Here is a 20,032-nt window from a genome sequence, read left to right on the forward strand (position 1 = left end):
TTTCCCCTCAAAGTCTTGCTGAAGGTGGTAGAAGTGGCTGCTTAGCTGTGAATCTACTATTCGGGTGTCGTTTCCTCATTAATGCAGTTGATAAGGTTGTTGCTATTCATTCAATGTGGAGGTAGTAGGTAAGCCTTTACAGGAAACTTCTTCCAGCTGCCTTGGCCTTCACCCAAAGGGCTACTTCGCCCATTCGAGCGCTTACATGGCATTGTGCACCTTCCTTATCCTCTACTCAGGTAAACCAACTTCTCGGGTCAAAATTGCTCTTCCAATGAATTGATGAAAGACACATCGCTCCTTATCCTCCTTAGTTCTCGGACCCTCACAAAAATCTTCTATTTCACTTTTCTTGTACCACTTTATGTTCCACAAACTTGCCACTTGTTTTTTTTATTTAATTGAATTATCTCATTATGCCTTTTCTTAATTAATTACTGAAAATAAATTAAGAACCCAAACACACCACCACCACCACCAACCTTGGCCAGCGTCGGCCATCTCTACCCTGAAAGTCACCTGCCATGGTAGCCACAATCGCCCGATCTACACCACCATTGGAGATCCAAGCCAATCCCACCAACCACCATCACTCCACCACCAAAAAAACCAACATATCTGACTTTATTTCTCATCTTTCATCATTATTTATTAAGAAACAAAATCAACAATAAAAGATGGAGAGTAAAATATAAACAAATCAAACGTAAATGCTATTCAATCTAAATCAAAAGAATCCATGTATTACATCGTGAACCTAACAATCAAAACCAAAAGGATCTCTAGAAGAAAAATCTAGTGGTTTGAGTTGAGGTATTCATGTGATGGGCATCAAATCCTTGGCTGAGCTGACGGTTGGATGGCTGTAAATGGCTACTTTGATGGTGTTGACTTTGAAGAAGGTTGGTGGAGGTGGTGGTGGGAATATGTTGGGATTTTCTTTGTTCCATTCGTCCAAATATTGTGTTAGATCCATTGCTCTCCCCTTCTTGATCTGCTCAAAACCTTGGTGGTGGTAGATGGTCGTGGAAGGTGGCGTTGTTGTCGTCGCTAACCTCTGCTACTATTGCTGGTGGTGGGGGTAGTGGGATGTGCTGGCTATATATTTATTTTAGGTAATTAATATAAGAAAAAGCATAGATTTTCGATTTGCTTAAATAAGTGGACACAGGTCAGGTTTTTATTTGTGGAACACAAAGTTCTATAGAAAGTGTGGGATAGAAGATGTTGATTCCCTCGTTTGTCAAAAAAAAAAAAAATTTTACTTTCTTCAATTTTTATACACAAAATAAATTGTTGAATGTCGCCATAACTTTGAATTCAGACATGAATTAATATAGTATAGAATAATTTGTCCTTTATATTCTCAATTAGTTTTTTTTTATTATCTAGTGATAGATACTGATACTTTTGTATCTTAATTTTACTACCTTTGCTTCAAACGGTAAAGATCTACATTTGAATTATCATGGATGAGACTTAACGGATTTGGAATTATACTATCCTTGCTCAAAATAAATAACTAAATTAGAAATTGAATTGATAATATAAAGAATGAAAATATATAATGGAGTTATGATTTATTTGATTTAAGATAAAAAAGGTCTAAAATGAAAAAAATATAAATAAAAACACACAATATCCATCACAAGAGGAAAGTTCATTAGTTCTCTTTCGAAACAAAGTAAAAATAATAATTTCTAACATCACCCTACACCACAAATAACTTACGACCCATACGTCGCTTTCTTGTCTAAGATCCTTGATGCATATGTTGAAATGACCATGTCAATAAGAAGGTGAAATTGCATCCATGCGAATAGGGTAACTGGAACAATAGCAAGACAAATGATAGGAATGACCACCCGTGATTTTCCTGGTAGAATAATGAAAAGAGAAGCACAAAAAGTTATCATCATGGTTGCTATGGAGAGGATAAGGGTGGAAAGGCCTACTATCATCTTTTTGGGTAAGGATTTAAGGAAATCTTCCTCTGCATAACGTGATGTGAGGATGCCAAGAAACATCAACAATGAAGTTGAGGCAGAAAGCAGAGACAGAGCATCAGATATTATAAAGACCATAAAAACCTTCTCATTTAAGAAGGTTGGCAAGCCTGAATCTTGTATGTTGCCACCTGGAACAGTAATTGCTGCTGCAAACATAATGGTAACAATCAGAGCAGCTACCACTGTACAAGAAGATGCTGTCTCCTTCATCCATTTTTCTCCTTCTTTCATCAACTCTTTATGGCTTTCTGTAAATAATTCTCGAGGTCTTTGACCATTTTTGTTTGTATATTCTAACATGAAAGGATGGACAATGCTCTCCACCTCCTGCGTTTATTAAGAAATAAAAAAATATTATATACCTTGTAACTTTGCGTCTTTTTCCTTTTTTTTAGGAATGATTCTATCTATTATAAATGAAAAGTTTATAGGATTAAAAAGTGAGAAAGATTGAATGCTTGAAAGTTAGCATGTTAAGTTTTGTGTATAGTATAAGGGTTACTTTTATATGGCTTTTGATTTTCACACATGCGCTATTTTACATCAATTATGGATATATCCATAAAATAGTGGATGTGAATGAGTGTGAAAGAATACTTTTCTCTTTTATACAAAAATACCTAGATATGCAAGTATATACAAGTAGAACATTGTAATGTAAGGATAATAAAGTGTAGTGATACTTCGAATCATGACAGTTACGACTTGGCCTTGGGCTCCTAGGCCTATTTGGCCTAGTGTCTAGGAATTTTTATTTCTTATTTTAACTATTTGGAGAGAGAGGCCTAGTAAATAGGATAAACTATAATATTATGGTACTCTATAGGTTTTATCTACTGTAATTCATAGGTGAAATTACATAAAAAGGACTAGAGTTTACACACTTTTTTAGATCAGGTCCCAAGTTTTTAATTTTGTTAATTAAAGTCATAAACTTGTGAAATTATTTAAATTTGAAGCCTGTATTCATATACTTTATTCATATATGTTATTTTGGACACTAATAGAGTATAGAAAAAATGGAAGCCATTTATAAAATTTGTATTTTACTAAGGAATCAATTTTGATGTTTTGACTCATTTTCTCTCTCTCTCTCTCTCTCTCTCTCTCTCTCTCTCTCCATGGTTTTCTCTCCAAGCTTTCTATTGATCAATAATTGCAAAATTGACTTATGAACAAATCTTAAGTGAAATGTAAAGTTTAATCACTTGTTTTATGTGTTAATTTGTTATGTTGCTATCCAAGATAATAGAGACGGACAAAAACCTTAAATTGAAACAATTTTATAAATTTAAGACCTAATAATATGAAATATGGTATAAATTGTACACCTTTTCATATAACTGCATTTAATTTATATTAGTTGATTCTATTAAATAGATTGTATATTTTAAACTTAATGGAGTGGAACTCTTGTTAATTACTTGTTACGCACTTTAATAAATTTTTTAAAATAATTTTTATGATAAATTCACAATTGAATTAATGAAAACACATAATATCTCCTTGCTTGCAAAATATCAAATTGATAAAAAATTAATAACTATCTTATATATAAAATGTTCAAAAATTTTAAAATTATATAGAAAACAAGAGTTAATATATCAAATCAATGAAAACATTGCTATAGATAGTTTAAATATTATAAAAGATAACCACTTATTATATTCTGTACATTAAATTATACTGTTATTTTAATTTAACAATTTAATGACTTTTTTTTTTTTTTTATAGGAATTAGAATATGAAACCACCCAACCTTTTACTCTATTTCATTTCACTTCCATTTCGTATTTGTCAATTTATGATTTTCCCCCTTTTTTAATTATCTTATTTCCGTTCATTTTCTTTATCTTATTGGTGGGATATTGAAGTCGTAGTTATCCTCGCACATTCTGACTTTTACGTGGATCCTTAGTCTCCTATTCACTCACGCATTCTCACATTGTAGTTCAGAATAGAGTTTCCAAAGAGTGTCAGATAATTAATCACAAGAGAACTGAAAACAACTCATCATTGAAATTATATTAAAAATATATAAATAAATAAAGTGAGGGATATATGTATTATACCTTATACCATTGTACTTCTCTTTGCATAAGAAAAGCTGCTCCTGGAACCGTATTACGTCTAGCAGAAGGTTCGAACATCGCTGATATATGTAATATGGTATTTCTATCGCTATCAACCAAAGCAAATAATGCGTTCTTTGCAGGAGATTTGCATAGGAAGCGAAATACTTCATGCTGACGATGAAGAACGGCCAACTTAAATAAGTTTCGATCAATAAGGTCAGGACATGTTTTCAGTATTTCGGTAACAAACTCAACTCTCCCTTGCTTGACAGCTTTCATCATGGCTTCAATAACCTTACCTTTTCTTAGTTGGTGAATATTCAAACCTGGTAATACTTCGCACATGCGAAGTAAAAGTTTTTTGGATTGGTGGTGAAGAAGCTTCAAATCATATATTTGATCGATTTCTAAGTCAATAATCAAAACAATGTTTAGTCAACTAAATGAGAGAAAAAAAAAAATTGAAGAAAAAGATATGAAATTAATTGACTAAATGTATCATACCCAGGAATTTAAGGAGATTCCAAACAGACCCTTGAGCTGCAAAGTGGAAATAGAAAAAACAAAATCAAATACGCATACTTAAAAAGAATAGAGAACAGTTAGTTAGGGTTGCAGTTAGTAGGTTACGCATTGCTACCAAGATTTGTTTTGCTAATGTAGATTTGTAATGTTTTTATTCGAGTAGTTAGAAGTTTGTTAGATCCTAGAGGAAGCTATCGACGTGCTTTACAGTATACATAGAACTGTAAAATCCATGCAGAGTAGAGAATCAAATCTCCATTGCCTTGAAAGAACCAGAAATTGTTTCCATTTCTTCAACTGATCACCAGCCGACCCTAGACCTCGGCAACTTAGGCGAATATGTTGCCCCCAAATGCCGGGGTGAATAAGTACTTTTTTATTTTTAAAAAAAATGTGAGTTTTTCAATTTTGTTGGGTTAAAAATATATTAACCCCAGTTAATTAATTCAATTATCTAAATTAATTAATTATCTAAATTACATGCAATATCGTGAAGGCACGAACAAATCACCAATATAAACTAGAGTGTAGTGGAAAATAAATTGACATAATGATTTGTTGATAAATGGGAAACTTTTGCAGGCAAAAACTCCACTGGGTGAATTTCAGGTCATCATTCTTGAAAAATCCACTAATTAAGAATAACTAGTTACAAGTATAAGGAATCTTACCATTACCCAATGGTTCCAACCTATCCCAAAATACCAATTTACAGTTGAACTTTTATTCTAGTCTCCAATTATACTTAATCTTGTAGAAACTTCTCCTTTGCACGAATCTCAATCAATAACTAACTACACAACAACTTGATTGTTGTTGTTTGATGCAAAGTTCTTCAATTCATGCTTGTAGATCTAAAAGAAGCTTGGTACATAACCCAAAGACGTACAAGAGCAGCTTCACAAATGCGTGTATCTCAATAGTGGTCTTTGTGTCTATGATGATAGCTATAAAAAAAAAAATTGCTTTTATATCCTCTAGAGACCTAGAACATGAAACCCTAGAAAAGCCTTGTCATCATGGGCCAAAAAATAGATTTGCAAATTCAGAATTTGCATACATCGATAGATTGAGAGGTATCGAGGTATGTATTACAATTCATTAAAGCTTGATAGAGTGGAGGTGTCAAGCTAGGTATTAAGACAACCTATTTCAGCTTTTCTTGTATTGTTTCTTGAGTAATCTTCATATTTTCAATAATACCACTTGTTATACTTCTTTAAAATACTTCATATTGTTCTTAAAACCACTTAAAACTACATAATTACAAGTAAAGTGCATTTTGTCATATAATATGCCAATTCATAAAATATGACTCGAACAATTTTTGTATTTTTTTTTCTCTTAAGAATGCCAAAAAAAAATTGATTAATGTTGAAAATACAAATGGGTCTTAAAAATTATTGTACTACCAATTATAAGAACTAATTTATATGTTCATTGGGACTTAGTCGCAACTTTCTTTGGGGTTCGTTAGAAAGCAAGAAGAGGCTTCATTTGGTGAGTTGGAAGAAAATTGCAAAGCCTAAGAAAGATGGAGGTTTGGGTATCCAAGCTGCCAAAGCTAAGAATATTGCCAATCTAGCCAAGTTAAATTGGCGACTTCATATTGAGCCTTCCTCTCTTTGGGCTAGAGTGCTTTCCCACAAGTATTGCACCCCGAGGAGGTCATCCAATTCTCGTTCATTCAAGTCTTGTTCAGCTACTTGGTCTGCTATTCGAAAGGGTGAATCGGTCTTTAAAAAGGAGCGAAATGGGTTGTTGGCAAGGACAGCAAGTTATCTCTCTGGTTCGATAAATGGTTGGACAGAGGACTACTTCGGAGTTTAATTTTAAGACCCCTTAACAAGGGGGGAAGAACATATTGCCTTAAAAGATGTGACTGGGCTCTTGGGCTGGACTTGGCGTGGATGCTCTTTCTCCTTCCCTGACAGATTGATCTCAGAAATTAAGGCTACCCCCATTTCCTTCTATGCACGAAATACGGATCGCATCACTTGGTCTTCTTCCCCGAGTGGCAATTTTGAATTGAAAGAAGCTTATAAACTTGCAAGTATGGAAGAGGAAGGGCACTACACAGGCTGCTTGGATGGGGACTGGATTTGGAAGGCCTTCACTATCCCAAAAATCAAGTGTTTTGTGTGGCAGTGCTTACACAAGGGTATTCTGGTCAATACTGTTCTTGCAGCAAGGGGAATGGAAGTTTCACCTATGTGTAAGCTGTATAGGGTAGGTTCGGAGTCCATTTTGCATGTTCTTAGAGATTGCCATATTGCTCGTAACCTTTGAAACTCGTTATCTCCTCCAATGCCTACTTCTATTTTCTTTGGTTTAAACACTTATGAATGGCTTAGTCAGAATTGTTGCAACTCTAAAACCGCTCCTAATTTGGAAATCAGATGGGGTATCATCTTTTCTTTTGGCATATGGACTTTATGGCTGAATAGGAATGGTGTGGTGTTTCGACATGAGAATCGGCAGCGAAATCTAATGTCAAAAGTCCTCGAAAAAGCAACGAAATTTGCTTACATTGGTATCAATGCAAAACAAACCTCCAACCAAAGATTGCAGTTAGTTAGCTCTTTCCTCCTCTTACCTGGTTCAAACTTAACTCGGATGGCTCTTCACTTGGCAATCCGGGGAAAGCGGGTGGTGGAGGACTAATCCGAAATGATAAGGGAGAATGGCTTAAAGGTTATGCTAGAATGTGGGTTTTTTCGACTAGCGTGGCTGCAAAACTATGGGCATTACGTGATAGACTCAGATCATGCATAGCTCTTAAGCTTCCTGTTGTGATCATTGAATTGGACTCCAATCTTATTGTTGATCTTCTGCAAAAACCAGATGACCATCAGAATTGTATTGATGCTTTAATGAGTGATTGTGAGACCGAATTAGGCAATATTCCTAGAGTCCAAATTAAACATTGTTATCGTGAGGCAAACAAGTGCACTGATGCACTTGCTTGAAGGGGAGCTTTGCTCTCCCAAGACTTTGTAATTTTCTTAGACCCCCTGACGGAAGTTTCCTTGCTTTTAAGTCTTGATTCTGCTGGGGTGGCCTATGACCGTGTTGTTCCTGTGTTTTATGAAATTACCCCCTTTCTATCAGGAAAAAAAATTATATTTTCATTTATTATTTTGTTGAAGTGCTACCAATTACATTCTTTTCCACGTCATTTTGTAATATTTTTGTAATAAAGGTTGTAGTAGTTTTAGCATTTTCTCACCAAAAAAAAAAGAAAAGAAAAGAAAAAAGATTAATAGAAATCCAACGAATCACCATTAAGTAAATGAAAAATGCTAAAACTGCTACAAATTTTACTAAAAAATACTTACAAAATGATGTGGCTAAAATAGACTGGTAGTTTGGAACCACTTAAACAACTTAATAAATGACTGGTTGAAACAATTTTTTTATTTATTGGTGACGCTTTAGTCTGTAATGCCTATGTGACAAAATTTGTTATATCCCTAACAGTGTTTAAGTGAATTAGTTATATGAAATAGTAAGAATAATGCATTTAAATGAAAAAAAAATATTTATAATGCATAACATTAATTAAATTAAGGGTTAATAAATTTTATTGAACTGATATTTAAATACACAATCGCCTCAAATTGTATATTTAAATATCACTTCAATAAAATTTATTAACCATTGATTTAGTTAATGTTATGCATTATAACATTAACTCAATTAACTAAAGCTTTCGTCTAAGGTCTCAAATTGTATTCAATCGGCCTTGCTAATCAGCTACAAATAACTTCAATACCACAAGTTCTCAACCACAATTACAAACACCAAATTTATTTCTATCCCACATTTCAAATCTTATTTATATCAAGCTTGATAGCTCTAACTCTGTGCTTTGGAAGTATCAAATAATACTTTCCATTCTTTTGATCATACTCCTTGCTCAATTTTATTGATGGTACATAGCTAAATCCTGAAAAGTATTTCTTAGATAAGAGTGGAACAACTCTAAAAGGTGAGAATCCACTCTATCAACAAAGGAAGACAAGAGATCAAGCACTTCAAACTCTAATCAATGTTACTCTTTCACCCTTAGCATTGTCTATGGTAGTGGAACCCTAGTTTTGAAACTCGGACCGTTTAATGAACCGAAAAATAGAGAAGTTCAAGGTTTTTAAGGTCGGGCCGAGGTTCAACTGAGGTCAAATCAAAATGTATCATTTAATTTTTTAATATATTTGATACTTAAATTGGTTTATATTTATTAATTTTTCATTCCTAACCAACAAGATGTGCATGACCCAATAGTTTGCATGCCGGACATGTTATTTCACTTGCTAAGAGTAGGTTCAAGTCCTGCCACCAGCATATTTTCATCAATTTTTACCAAAATAATGACATGGATGAACCGAGTTCTTATAAAACCAGTCCAAGGACCAGTTCCTAGTTAACTCAATTGGATCAGCCAGTCAGGTCCGGGTTTAAAAACAATGAGTGGAACAGGACATTACGCAAAGAGTTGGAAGGTTCTTGAATGATGATAGTGTTTATACCATAAAAATAATTTTAAGACGAAGATATGGTTTTTAATTTAATCTATAATTATTTGTTGGCATAAAGCCACATATATTAGTAGAGAGAATGACATATGTGACTTGGTAGGCATAACATGTGGAAGTTTTGTAACCATGGCATATGTCTTGGGAACAAATGTAATGTGTAAGACACTTGTCAAGAAAATAATAAACAAGAAGACATTTGTCACATTGTATGGAAGATGGAGAAGTTAAATCCTACACATAACCACCTCCTCCCTTACTTTGTGGGATAGTTACAAGCTGAAAATAATTTTGATATACATATCGTTTAAGTAGAACTAAAACAAAGTACATGAAATATAACTTTAGTAAAAGTAGAAACAAAACGAAGGGACGGTAAGAAGTAACAAAAAAAAAAACATGTCAATTAATAAAGTAATGGAGAGCATGATTTTAGATAGAATAGACTGGAAGAATAGAATTAATGTGGCTGACCCAATTTAATCTGTTGATGATCTATAGTTGACACCAAATTTTAAGATAAATGCTTCGTTGTTGTTGTATCTATATTTTTAATATAAAATAAGGCTATTACTATTTATTAGGTGAGAAAAATTAATTATTTCCAAAAAATTATTTTTATTGTGAGAGACCAAAATTCCTATTGAACAAAAGAAGAAGAAGAAGAATATTGACAACAATTTACCTAATCCAATATTTCTTACTTGACCGCATTTTTCCATCTCTGATTTTTGGATGCTTATAGGAATTTGGTTGGTGTCATGAGCCAGTGGAATGCATATACCTTGCAGCAGAAGTGACCAATTAATCTCATGTAAAAAGAAAAATAAAAAACAATGATGAAGAAAAATAAAATTGGAATACTTTATTTTTTTAATTTTCTAATATCTATACTACTATTTAATAGACTTCCTCTATTTAGGATCTTCACTTTTTTTGTTCAAAAATGCCCATATACCTCTATGTTTAAGTAAAGACAAAATTAAAAAACAATCCAGTAAAAATACAACTCTAACTCCCACTAAAACATTGCCTAAAAAATAGGCCCCTCTCCTATTGATTTTCAAATTGCTTTATCCACTTATAAATTAGATTCTCAAAAAAAAAAAAAAAAAAATATATATATATATATATATATATATATATATATATCTATACTACTATTTAAGGGGCTTCCCCTGTTTGGATTCCACATTTTGAATGCCTAAAGTACTCTCATCATATCCACTTACAAGTTTTCAACTAACGAGGATAAATATGTAAATTAAAACTCCTACACTTTAAAACCCACAAACTCACGTACGTTTTGCAGTTTCTATCTCACTTTCTATCTCTCATTCTTCTTCAAATTAAAGACATTTATTGTCAGAGGCTTCAACAAATTTCCAGGTTCTATCTTTTGCAAGTTCCTATTTGTTTTCTTTTCTTTGGTTTATGATTGACTTTCTTTGAGCTCTACTTTTTTTTTATATGTATCACGTTAACTCTCTTTTTTTTTTCTTTTTTTTTTTAAATGCAATTTTGAAATGAATGGTTCCTTCGTATAATCTACCACTATACTTCTTAATGAATTGTCATTTCATGTTGTAGGTATTGTGATCCAAAGACAGGGTTGCCTTATGCTACAAAAGAAGCATTCAACCAACAAATTTTCAGGTTCTATCTTTTGCAAGTTCCTCTTTGTTTTCTTTTCTTTAGTTTATGAATAACTTTCTTTGAGTTCTACTTTTTTATTTTTTTTAATGTATCACGTTAACTCTTTTTTTTTTTTTAAATGTAATTTTGAAAATTTGATTAATGATCAAAATATAAATGATCAATTACTATTTCCTTCTATTTCCTCTTTTTTTTTTTTTCCTTCTTCGTATTTTTTTTTCTTTTTAAGAAATTTTTTTACCATCATTGTATATGTTTTTGGCGATAAATTTTTTTTAATTTAGTTATTTATTTAAATAGTTGATGATGTGGTGATTAGATTTTAAAGAGTCCATGATAAAGTTAAATTCTAAAAAAATCTTTATCTTCTATTTCCTCTTTTTTTTTTTTTTTTCCTTCTTCGTACTTTTTTTTCTACCATCATTGTATATGTTTTTGGCGTTAAATTTTATTTTTTTATTTAGTTATTTATTTAAATAGATGATGATGTGGTGATTAGATTTTAAAGAGTCCATGATAGAATTGAATTCTAAAAATCTTTATCTTCTATTTCCTCACTTTTTTTTTTTCCTTCTGCGTATTTTTTTTTCTTTTTAAGAAATTTTTTTTACCATCATTGTATATGTTTTTGGCGTTAAAGTTTTTTAGTTTTTTTTTTTTACCATCATTGTATATGTTTTAGGCATTAAATTTTATTTTTTTATTTAGTTATTTATTTAAATAGTTGATGATGTGGTGATTAGATTTTAAAGAGTCCATGATAGAGTTAAATTCTAACTTTGGTTTGTTGATTAAATTTTTTTTTTAAATACTTGGTTTAACGCTAATTCTTTTATCTCTCCCAGGTTCACGTACGCACAAATTTTTTGGATTGCATTGAGGAGTCATTGGAATGGAATATTAGGTAAGTTCAGGTGAGAGACTTTACAAGAATTATTATCAACTAACAGGATAAATATGTAAAAACAAAAAAAAAAAAGAAAAACAGCCAGTTGAATTCCACTTTCCATGTTTTACTCCTAAAAAAGTGCTTTTAGTTTTAATATGCCAATAACATTTCCCACTTTTTCAATTACCAAATTCTTTTTTTTTTTCCTTCACAACCGATTATATTTAAATTTCACTTCCCATGTTTTACTCCTAAAAAAATGCTTTTAATTCGTTCAGTTTTTTCATGTGAGCCTTTTACCTCAACAAAAATAAATAAAACTATTAAACTTTTAGAAAAAAAAACTATTTATAATTATCCTCATCCACGATTTCACCCATGTACAAACCCAGTACAAATTTAAAGATTAAACTCCCCATTATCATCAACCAGTTAGCACTTAGCAATCTTGCAGTTACAATTTTATCTTAAGGTAGGCCATCCTTATCCTCACGTCCAATCTTTAATGCTAATTCAAAACAAAAAAAAACAAAAAAAAACCAACCTTGCTATGTTAAGAGCTAGAGAGGACTATCATCAAAGCAAAAAATTAGAAAAAAGGCAGAGACGAAGTGCAAAAAAAAAACAAATGACACCGCTCAAAATAGAATTTAAAAGGTAGGTACTCTAATCTCTCTCTATATTTTGTTATTGACATTTGAGTTTTTGTAGGTGGGAATTTGGTGCTGTGTAGGTGGGAATTTATTGACAAAGATCTGATACAGTATTTTAACTATATGTTAAGCATTCCTATCTCTTTTTCATGTTCTTTTTAAGTTTTTTGCTTTTTGTTTACTGGCTTCTGTTTGCCAAAATATTCGAAGACCATGATAGCATTTCTTCTACATGCCTAGAACTTTATTACGCCCAAATCTTTTAATTTTATTTTTTCTTTTTCTTTTTAGATTTTAGAATTTCTTATATAATTCTATCAGCAAATTATAGCATATTAATTTTGTCGGTTGGTTTTCTTTATACTCAATTAAGTGAGGAGAATGGATGTTCATGACCATGTCTAACTTATTCTTTGAAATTCGTTTTTTTTTCCTTTACTTTTTAGATTTTAGAATTTCTTATACAATTTCTTTAGCAAATTATGGCTCCAAAAAACCGTGAATGGGAATATGTCTAATATCTTACAAATCAAAGTGGATTTCAAATTCATGTATAGTACGAGTGGTATTTTAAAAGTTATGCTCTGATCTCCCACTCACAAAAAAAAAAAAAAAAAAAACACTTATTGATGTTGAAATCATTAATGAAAAATTTTACAAAAATAAAAAAGTCTCTACATGCATGCATTCAAAACTTTTAAAAATATCATAGCTTTGCAAGATATACAAATCATTTACCTTCCAAGGCCTTTTCCTCCATTTTTTTCTCATTTGAATTTGGATTCTATAAAAATTGCAAAGTTCTACGTAATGATTTTTATTCACTCCTCCAAGAATGTAAAAAAAAAATTAAAATAAAATTTTAAGAATATTTTAGTTTAAGTTTTTTTTTGTTGGATAAATATTTTAGTTGAAGTTGAGTCTTAATTTTGTATCATATTAATCATGACACTAATACGAAGTATTGTTACTTGAATAGCAAATGCTTTGTTGACTTTAAAGTGGTCAAAAAATTATGAATATTTTAATAGTCAATTCTAGATGTTTACATAATTCTTTTAAGATGTTGGAATTAATTATACACTAATTTTTGGTAATTTTTTCTTTATAAATCAAGTAAAGGTAGGAAGAGATGAATCCATTGACAAAAGTTTGTTCTTTTTGTATCTTATCATTATAATTACAATTTGTATATTAATGGAAAAAAATTAAGATAAAGAAAGTATTGACGTTTAAAATATAGAAAAGTTTCTAAACATGCATAAAAGGCTATTATGTACATTGTAGCACATTTATGTTATTGGCCAATAAGCATTAGTTTGAGGAGCATTCAAATTGGGTAATGTTTCTAAAACTAATTTTCTAATGATATAAACAATTTGACAATCACATTAGAAGAAACTAGCATTTTTGCACGTTCTTGAAGACTCTTCTTTTTATTTTTACTTTTCTCTAAGGGACTACTTTTCATCTATACTAGTCTCTGAGCACGCACGCGCGTGCTCAGAGGCTCTTCTATTTTTTCGGTAAGGGTTAATTTAGAGTATTTATTATAATTTGGGATTACTACATTTTCCAATTACAAAAAAAAAAAAAAAAAACCTTAAGGGTGTGATGAATATTATGCGTTAGCAGGTGAAATAATTTTTCATTACACCCCTAGGTTTTTTTTTTTTATTGGAAAATGTAGTAATCCCAAATTATAATAAATACTCTAAATTAACCCTTACCCAAAAAATAGAAGAACCTCTGTGGGCGCGTGCTCAGAGGCTAGTATATATATAAAATACAAACACAAGTTTTTTTTTTTTTTTTTGCTACAAAATAAACATGTAATATTTGTTCATTTTTTGAAGTTAGCCTTGTGACACTCCTGGTTGTATTCGTAGTTCTAAATGCGTAAGTAAACCTCAAATTGAAATTAATGAAAAAAAAAAAAAAAGGCCTCATCGAACACGCGAAGTGCTTGTGATGAGGCTAGTTATTAAATAAGTTTTTAGAAGCTCACGTTCATTTATGTTAAAAATATAATATTTGTTTTTATTAGGTTTTAAATTTTAAACAAGTGCTAAATTGTTATATGTTAGTTGAAAACAACCAAAACTCATTGTTTCACTAGATTTAGACAAATGAATATTAAATAAATTTTGAATAAATTATGCTAATCAAACTTTAAACAAACTAATTAACTTTCATATGATTTTTTTTATACACATATTCTTTGAAATTTCATTAGTTAATACTTATTATTTACACACATTTTCTTTGAAATCACTTATTATGTTTCTTATTTTTTTCATGCAATGCACAAGTTAACAACTAGTTTTTATTATTTATAATAGGGAAATACTGACGAATGCCCTTAGGGAAATGATTAATAATCCATTTAAGGAAAGCTTTTATGGGAAATGGAAAAAAAAAAAAAAACAATTAATGTTTTGATAGCTTTTTCCATTTCCCATAAAAGTTGTGTCACAACTTTCCTAAAATAAATTGTTAACCATTGTCCTAAGGGCACCTATTAGCATGACCCTTTATAAAAATATGATAAAACTTTTTTCTTTTTGAGGAAAAAAAGAAGAAGTTCAATAGATGATTAAGTTTTCCACTCTAAATATTCATAAATAAAAATTTAATTAACTTAATCTCCCTTAGTGCCGGGGCCGGGTGATCTCTCTAGGGGAAGGGTCCGAGCGTTGGGTCTCTTTTAAATACAAACGCTTGCCTAATTTCTGCTATTGGTATGAGTGCTTAAACCACAATGATAAAGACTATGATCTTTGGATAGAGAGTAATGGAACTCTTTCCTTGGGGAACTAGGAGTATGGGCCATAAATCTGAGCACCTTCAAACCCCCTGTCCAGGAAAAATGTGGTAATAGTACTTGGTTACTATGAAGCTAGGAAGAAGGAGAAAAAAGATAAGTCGAGTGCAAGGTCTCAAGGTGGCACAAGTTGCCCACCTCCTCCCAATGGCGGCACTTCCAGTGCTCACGCTGGTGCGTTAAGCTTTGACTTTTTCCAGGTTACAAATATGGTAATAGCGGTGGAAAAGGGCGATATCCTGCATATTCCCATACAGAGAATATTTTCCAACCTAAAGATATTTCAAATATCCCTAAGTCTATGACTTCCCCCCCCCCCCCCCTTGGTGAAGGACACTTTTGAAATTCAAATAGAGGAGATTGATTCGGGCTTATAGAAATTTGAATCCCCACTACTTTCCTTACTTGGTGAGTTATTTTCGGGATCTATTCCCCATTTGGCTGATTCTTTTGATGGAGAAAATTCTAGTAGCATTAATGAGGTTAACCTAGAGAATCCTAATCGTAGTATTCCTTCTGAGTCCTACACACATACTCTCTTGGATGGGAATTTAGTTCCACGCAAATGGAAAAAAATGGCTCAAAAAAATAACTCAGATGATTTTACTATGCATGCTACTGTGTTAGGGAAACGTGTGAGAGACAAAATGGATGAAGATCATCCTAAGTTGCCTAGTAAAAAAAATACAGGTTTCTAAGGAGGATGGCAGGACCTTTTTTGAATTGGCGGAAGCCAACAATCAAAAGAATTGCCTAGTTTGGAACTGTCGTAAGCTTGGGAACCTACGAATAGAGAAAAAAGCTTGGTGAATTAGACTAGAAAAAAGATCCTTCCGTTGTGTTCATTGCCGAGACATGGATGGATGAAGCAAGGCTAAAAAAATAAAGAAAATTTTGGATTTTGAAAATATGTTTTTTTTTTCCAAGAAATAACAGGGGTGGTGGGCTGTAGTGAATAAAGGGAGCAATGATGCATGGAGATTTATTGGTTTTTATGGGGAACGATGATAGGTGAATCTTGGAATTTATTACATGATTTAAATAATCGTATGTCTCACCTTTGGTTGTGCTCTGGTGATTTCATTGGGTTGGTCGGTCATTCAGAGAAATTTGGTGGGGCAAACAAAAACTAAAACCAAATGCAGCTCTCATGGGATACAATTGATGAATGTGGTTTCTTACATCTTGGTTGTTGCGTCGAAATTCACTTGGTAGGAACTCTTTGTTGATGGACACTCAATTTGGGAACGACTAGACCAAGGGCTTGCTAATAATGATTGGCTTATGAATTTCGGTGGGACTAGGGTACATCACTTGCACTCTAACACTTCGAATCATAGCCCTCTCAGGATAGTGCTGTCTAGTATGGAACCTCCCAGATTCCAAAAATTATTTCGTTTCAAGGAGATGTGGCTTTCTAACATGGGGTGTATAGACACTATGGAAGCAGTTTGGTCTTCACAGGTATCTTCAGGCCCATTTATTCTAACAATGCATAAGGTAGACAAGTGGGGGAAAAAATTGAAGTGATGGAGTTAAAAAGAATTTTTGCAATGTCGAGGATGAATTGAGAGTGAAGAGAGATTTACTCAAAGAAGCCTAGAGGGAGGCTATGATTACTGGTTTGAACTTTTGAGTTTTATCAATAAAAGATGAAATTAAAGACCTTATGGATAAAGAGACGCGTGTGGTTTCAAAGATCAAAAGCTCAATGGGCAACACATGGGGATAAAAGTTCTAAATATTTCCACAGTAGAGCCACTCAATAAAGTTGAAAGAATTTCATTACCTTGATATGAAACTGTGATGGCGTTTGGTTCTTGTCTCAGGAAGAGGTGGCGGCTTCAATAGTTGATTATTACCATGCTCTCTTTTCATCATCAAACCGTGTTCAAACAGGGAGCACTATTGATTCCATTCCAAGCATAATAAGTGATGACATGAACGCTCAAATATTTGCTGATTACATGACTTGGGAGGTAGGGGCGGTGATCAAACAAATGGCTCCCCTAAAGGCTCCAGGTCTCGATGGTATGCCTCCTCTTTTCTACCAAAATTATTGGCAGCTAGTTGGTAATGATATAATTCAATACATTCTCAATTTTTTTAAATACTGCAACACTTCCATCTCATCTGAATCATACATATGTGACCCTTACCCCAAAAGTAAAAGAAGCCCCGAACTTATCTCTAAATATAGACTTTTAGTCTTTGCAATATTTTGTATAAAATCTTTTCTAAGGTTTTAGCTAATAGGCTAAAAAATATTCTACCAAATATTATAATGGAACATCAGAGTGTTTTTAATAAAAGCAAACTTATTTATGATAATATTTTGGTTGCTTTTGGGACTTACATAGCATGCAGAAACATAAAGAGAATGATGATTATTTGGCTATTAAATTGCATATTAATAAGGCCTATGATAAGGTGGAGTGGAGTGGTCTTATCTTGAAGTTGTGATGAAAAAATGGGTTTTGGGGAGCAGTGGATTAAGTTAATGATGGTTTTTTGTTAAGACTGTAACCTATTCCATCCTGGTTAATGGGAAGCCAAAAGGCTTGATCAATTCAACTCGAGGCATCCGTTAGGGAGATCCCTTCTCTCCCTTTCTTTTTTTAATATGCACAGAAGGGCTTCATGGTTTGATATCCCAGGAGGCTACGTTGGGTAACCTGAAGGGTTTTTCTCTTTTTAGAATAGACCCAGATGAACTCATCTTTTATTTGTAGACGATAGTCTTCTTTTTTGCAAAGCTAATTAACAGGAGTGTCAAAAAGCTCTTGAAGTTCTGGATACCTATGGTAATTGTTCTAGGCAACAGATAAACAAAAGTAAGACGACTATCTTCTTTAGTAAATCTACTTTAGATAGTATTAGACAACTTATCAAGACAGCATTGGGAGTTCTAGAGATTAGACAGTTTGAGAAGTATCAGGCTTGCCATCGTTGATAGGGAGAAAGAAAAAAGCTAGTTTTGAATTCATAAAAGAGCGAGTCTAGCGCAAACTTCAAGGCTAGGAAGAAAAGCTCTTATATCAAGTAGGAAGAAAAGCACTTGTGTCAAAGGAAGATAGTTTTAATTAAAGTTGCGGTCCAAGCTATTCGAACTTACACTATAAGCTGCTTTAAATTACCACTAGGTCTCTGTAATGAAATTGAATGTTTGATCAGAAAGTTTTGGTGGGGACAGTGAGGAGATCATTGCAAGATTCATTGGGTGAAATGGGATACTCTTTGAAAACTGAAATTAGATGGAGGTATAGGATTTAAAGACCTCAGCCTATTTAATAATGCCCTCCTAGCTAAACAAGTTTGGCGACTCCTCCACAATAAACGGTCTCTTTGTTATCACATCTTCAAAACTCGATTTTTTTCCCAAATTGTTCTATTATGGAAGTGGCTAAGTCAAATTTTGGATCCTATGCATGGAATAGCATTTTAAAGGACAGGGATGTTCTATTGAGGGGTGCACGGTGGAGGATAGGGAATGGGGCCAAGGTTAGTATATGGAAGGATGCATGGCTCCCATCTTTGGAGAATCCTAAAATCCAATCTCATGTAGTGGATTTATTTTCTGAAGCTTTAGTAAACTCTCTATCTTCACCTACTCATAATACTTGGAATGTGGACCTATTGCATCAATTGTTTTCAAATCAAGAGGTTGAATTGATAAAGAAAATCCCACTCGGGCAAGGACTTTCAGAGGACAAGCTTGTCTGACCCTACGTTTCTTCGGGTGTTTATACAGTAAAGTCAGGATACAACTTTCTTTCAAAACATAGAGCATTTGAGTCACAAACTTCTTCCAATCCGAGCCAGTATCAAGAGGTTTGGAAACATGTCTGGAGTTGCAAAGTTCTGAATAAAATTAAGAGTTCTGTCTAGAGGGCCTGTAAAAATCCTCTTCCTGTCAAAATCAACCTGGTTCGTCAGAATGTTCTAGCTGAAGACACATGTGAGCAGCGTAAACAATTACCTGAGGACATGATTCATGCAATTTGGCTTTGTTTTGAAATTTTTGGTGTGTAGGAGCCTGACCTGACTTGGAATTTTCACCGACCAAAACACTTTCCTAAGTTTTTGGATCTAGTCCAGTAAATTATTAATGAGAATAAAGATTTAGATCAATTTGCTATGTTTATCAGGACACTGTGGTTTCGCAGATATGGACTTCGGGTTGAAGATAAACCCTTCCCTCTCACAGATATTATCCTAATGGCCAGACAGATCCAGACAGATTTCCTGCGAGTCAACCTAGGGACATCTCTTACTTCCTCAGTTGTTCAAAAAGATTGTGTTTGTTGGTCCCCTCCAATTTCTACTATGGTTAAAGTCAATTTCGATGGTGCTGTTTTTAAAGATTTAGGGGAGGTAGGTATTGGGTTTGTGGTTCATGACTCTCAAGGGCTGGTTTTAGCGTCAATGTCAGAAAAGGTTCTACTTCCACAGTCCGTTACTGATGTAGAAGCCAAGGTTGCTGTGAGAGCTATCAATTTTGCTTAGGAACTCAGCCTTCCTTTGGTTAATATAGAAGGTGATTCAGAGATTATCATCAAAGCTCTTTGTAGCGAAGATGAATCATTCTCTTCCTATGGTCACCTTATCGTTGAGGCAAACCTTTCTATGGTTTCCTTTTATTCCTTTTGTGTTTCTCATATTCACGGAGAAGGTAATTCAGTTGCTCATAGCCTCGCTAAACATGATAGACATGTTAGTTGTCTAATGGTGTGGATGGAAGATGTTCCACCACACATCAATTTTGTTCTCCTAGCCAACTTTGGCTAGTCTTGCTTCTGTTTTTCAATAATGTGTGCTAACTTCTTTTAAAAAAACTCTAGTATTAATAAATTAAAATTTTTAATT

General features: G+C 32.9%; 1 protein-coding gene across 2 annotated transcripts in view; it reads right to left on the minus strand.

The window, feature by feature from the left end:
- Positions 1–1,580: 1,580 nt before the first annotated feature.
- Positions 1,581–20,032, minus strand: part of LOC142615207 (uncharacterized) — a 38,650-nt gene continuing 20,198 nt past the window's right edge. For both annotated transcript variants that reach the window (XM_075787918.1, XM_075787917.1), the window contains exons 7-10: positions 9,830–9,928; positions 4,589–4,624; positions 4,082–4,491; positions 1,581–2,336 (exon numbers count right to left, since the gene is read on the minus strand). In XM_075787918.1, coding sequence (XP_075644033.1) covers positions 1,728–2,336; positions 4,082–4,491; positions 4,589–4,624; positions 9,830–9,928 — 1,154 coding nt within the window. In that variant the 3' untranslated portion in view covers positions 1,581–1,727. The remainder of the gene's footprint in view (positions 2,337–4,081; positions 4,492–4,588; positions 4,625–9,829; positions 9,929–20,032) is intronic.

This window comes from Castanea sativa, chromosome 11, assembly GCF_040712315.1.
Source record: "Castanea sativa cultivar Marrone di Chiusa Pesio chromosome 11, ASM4071231v1".
Lineage (NCBI taxonomy): Eukaryota > Viridiplantae > Streptophyta > Magnoliopsida > Fagales > Fagaceae > Castanea > Castanea sativa.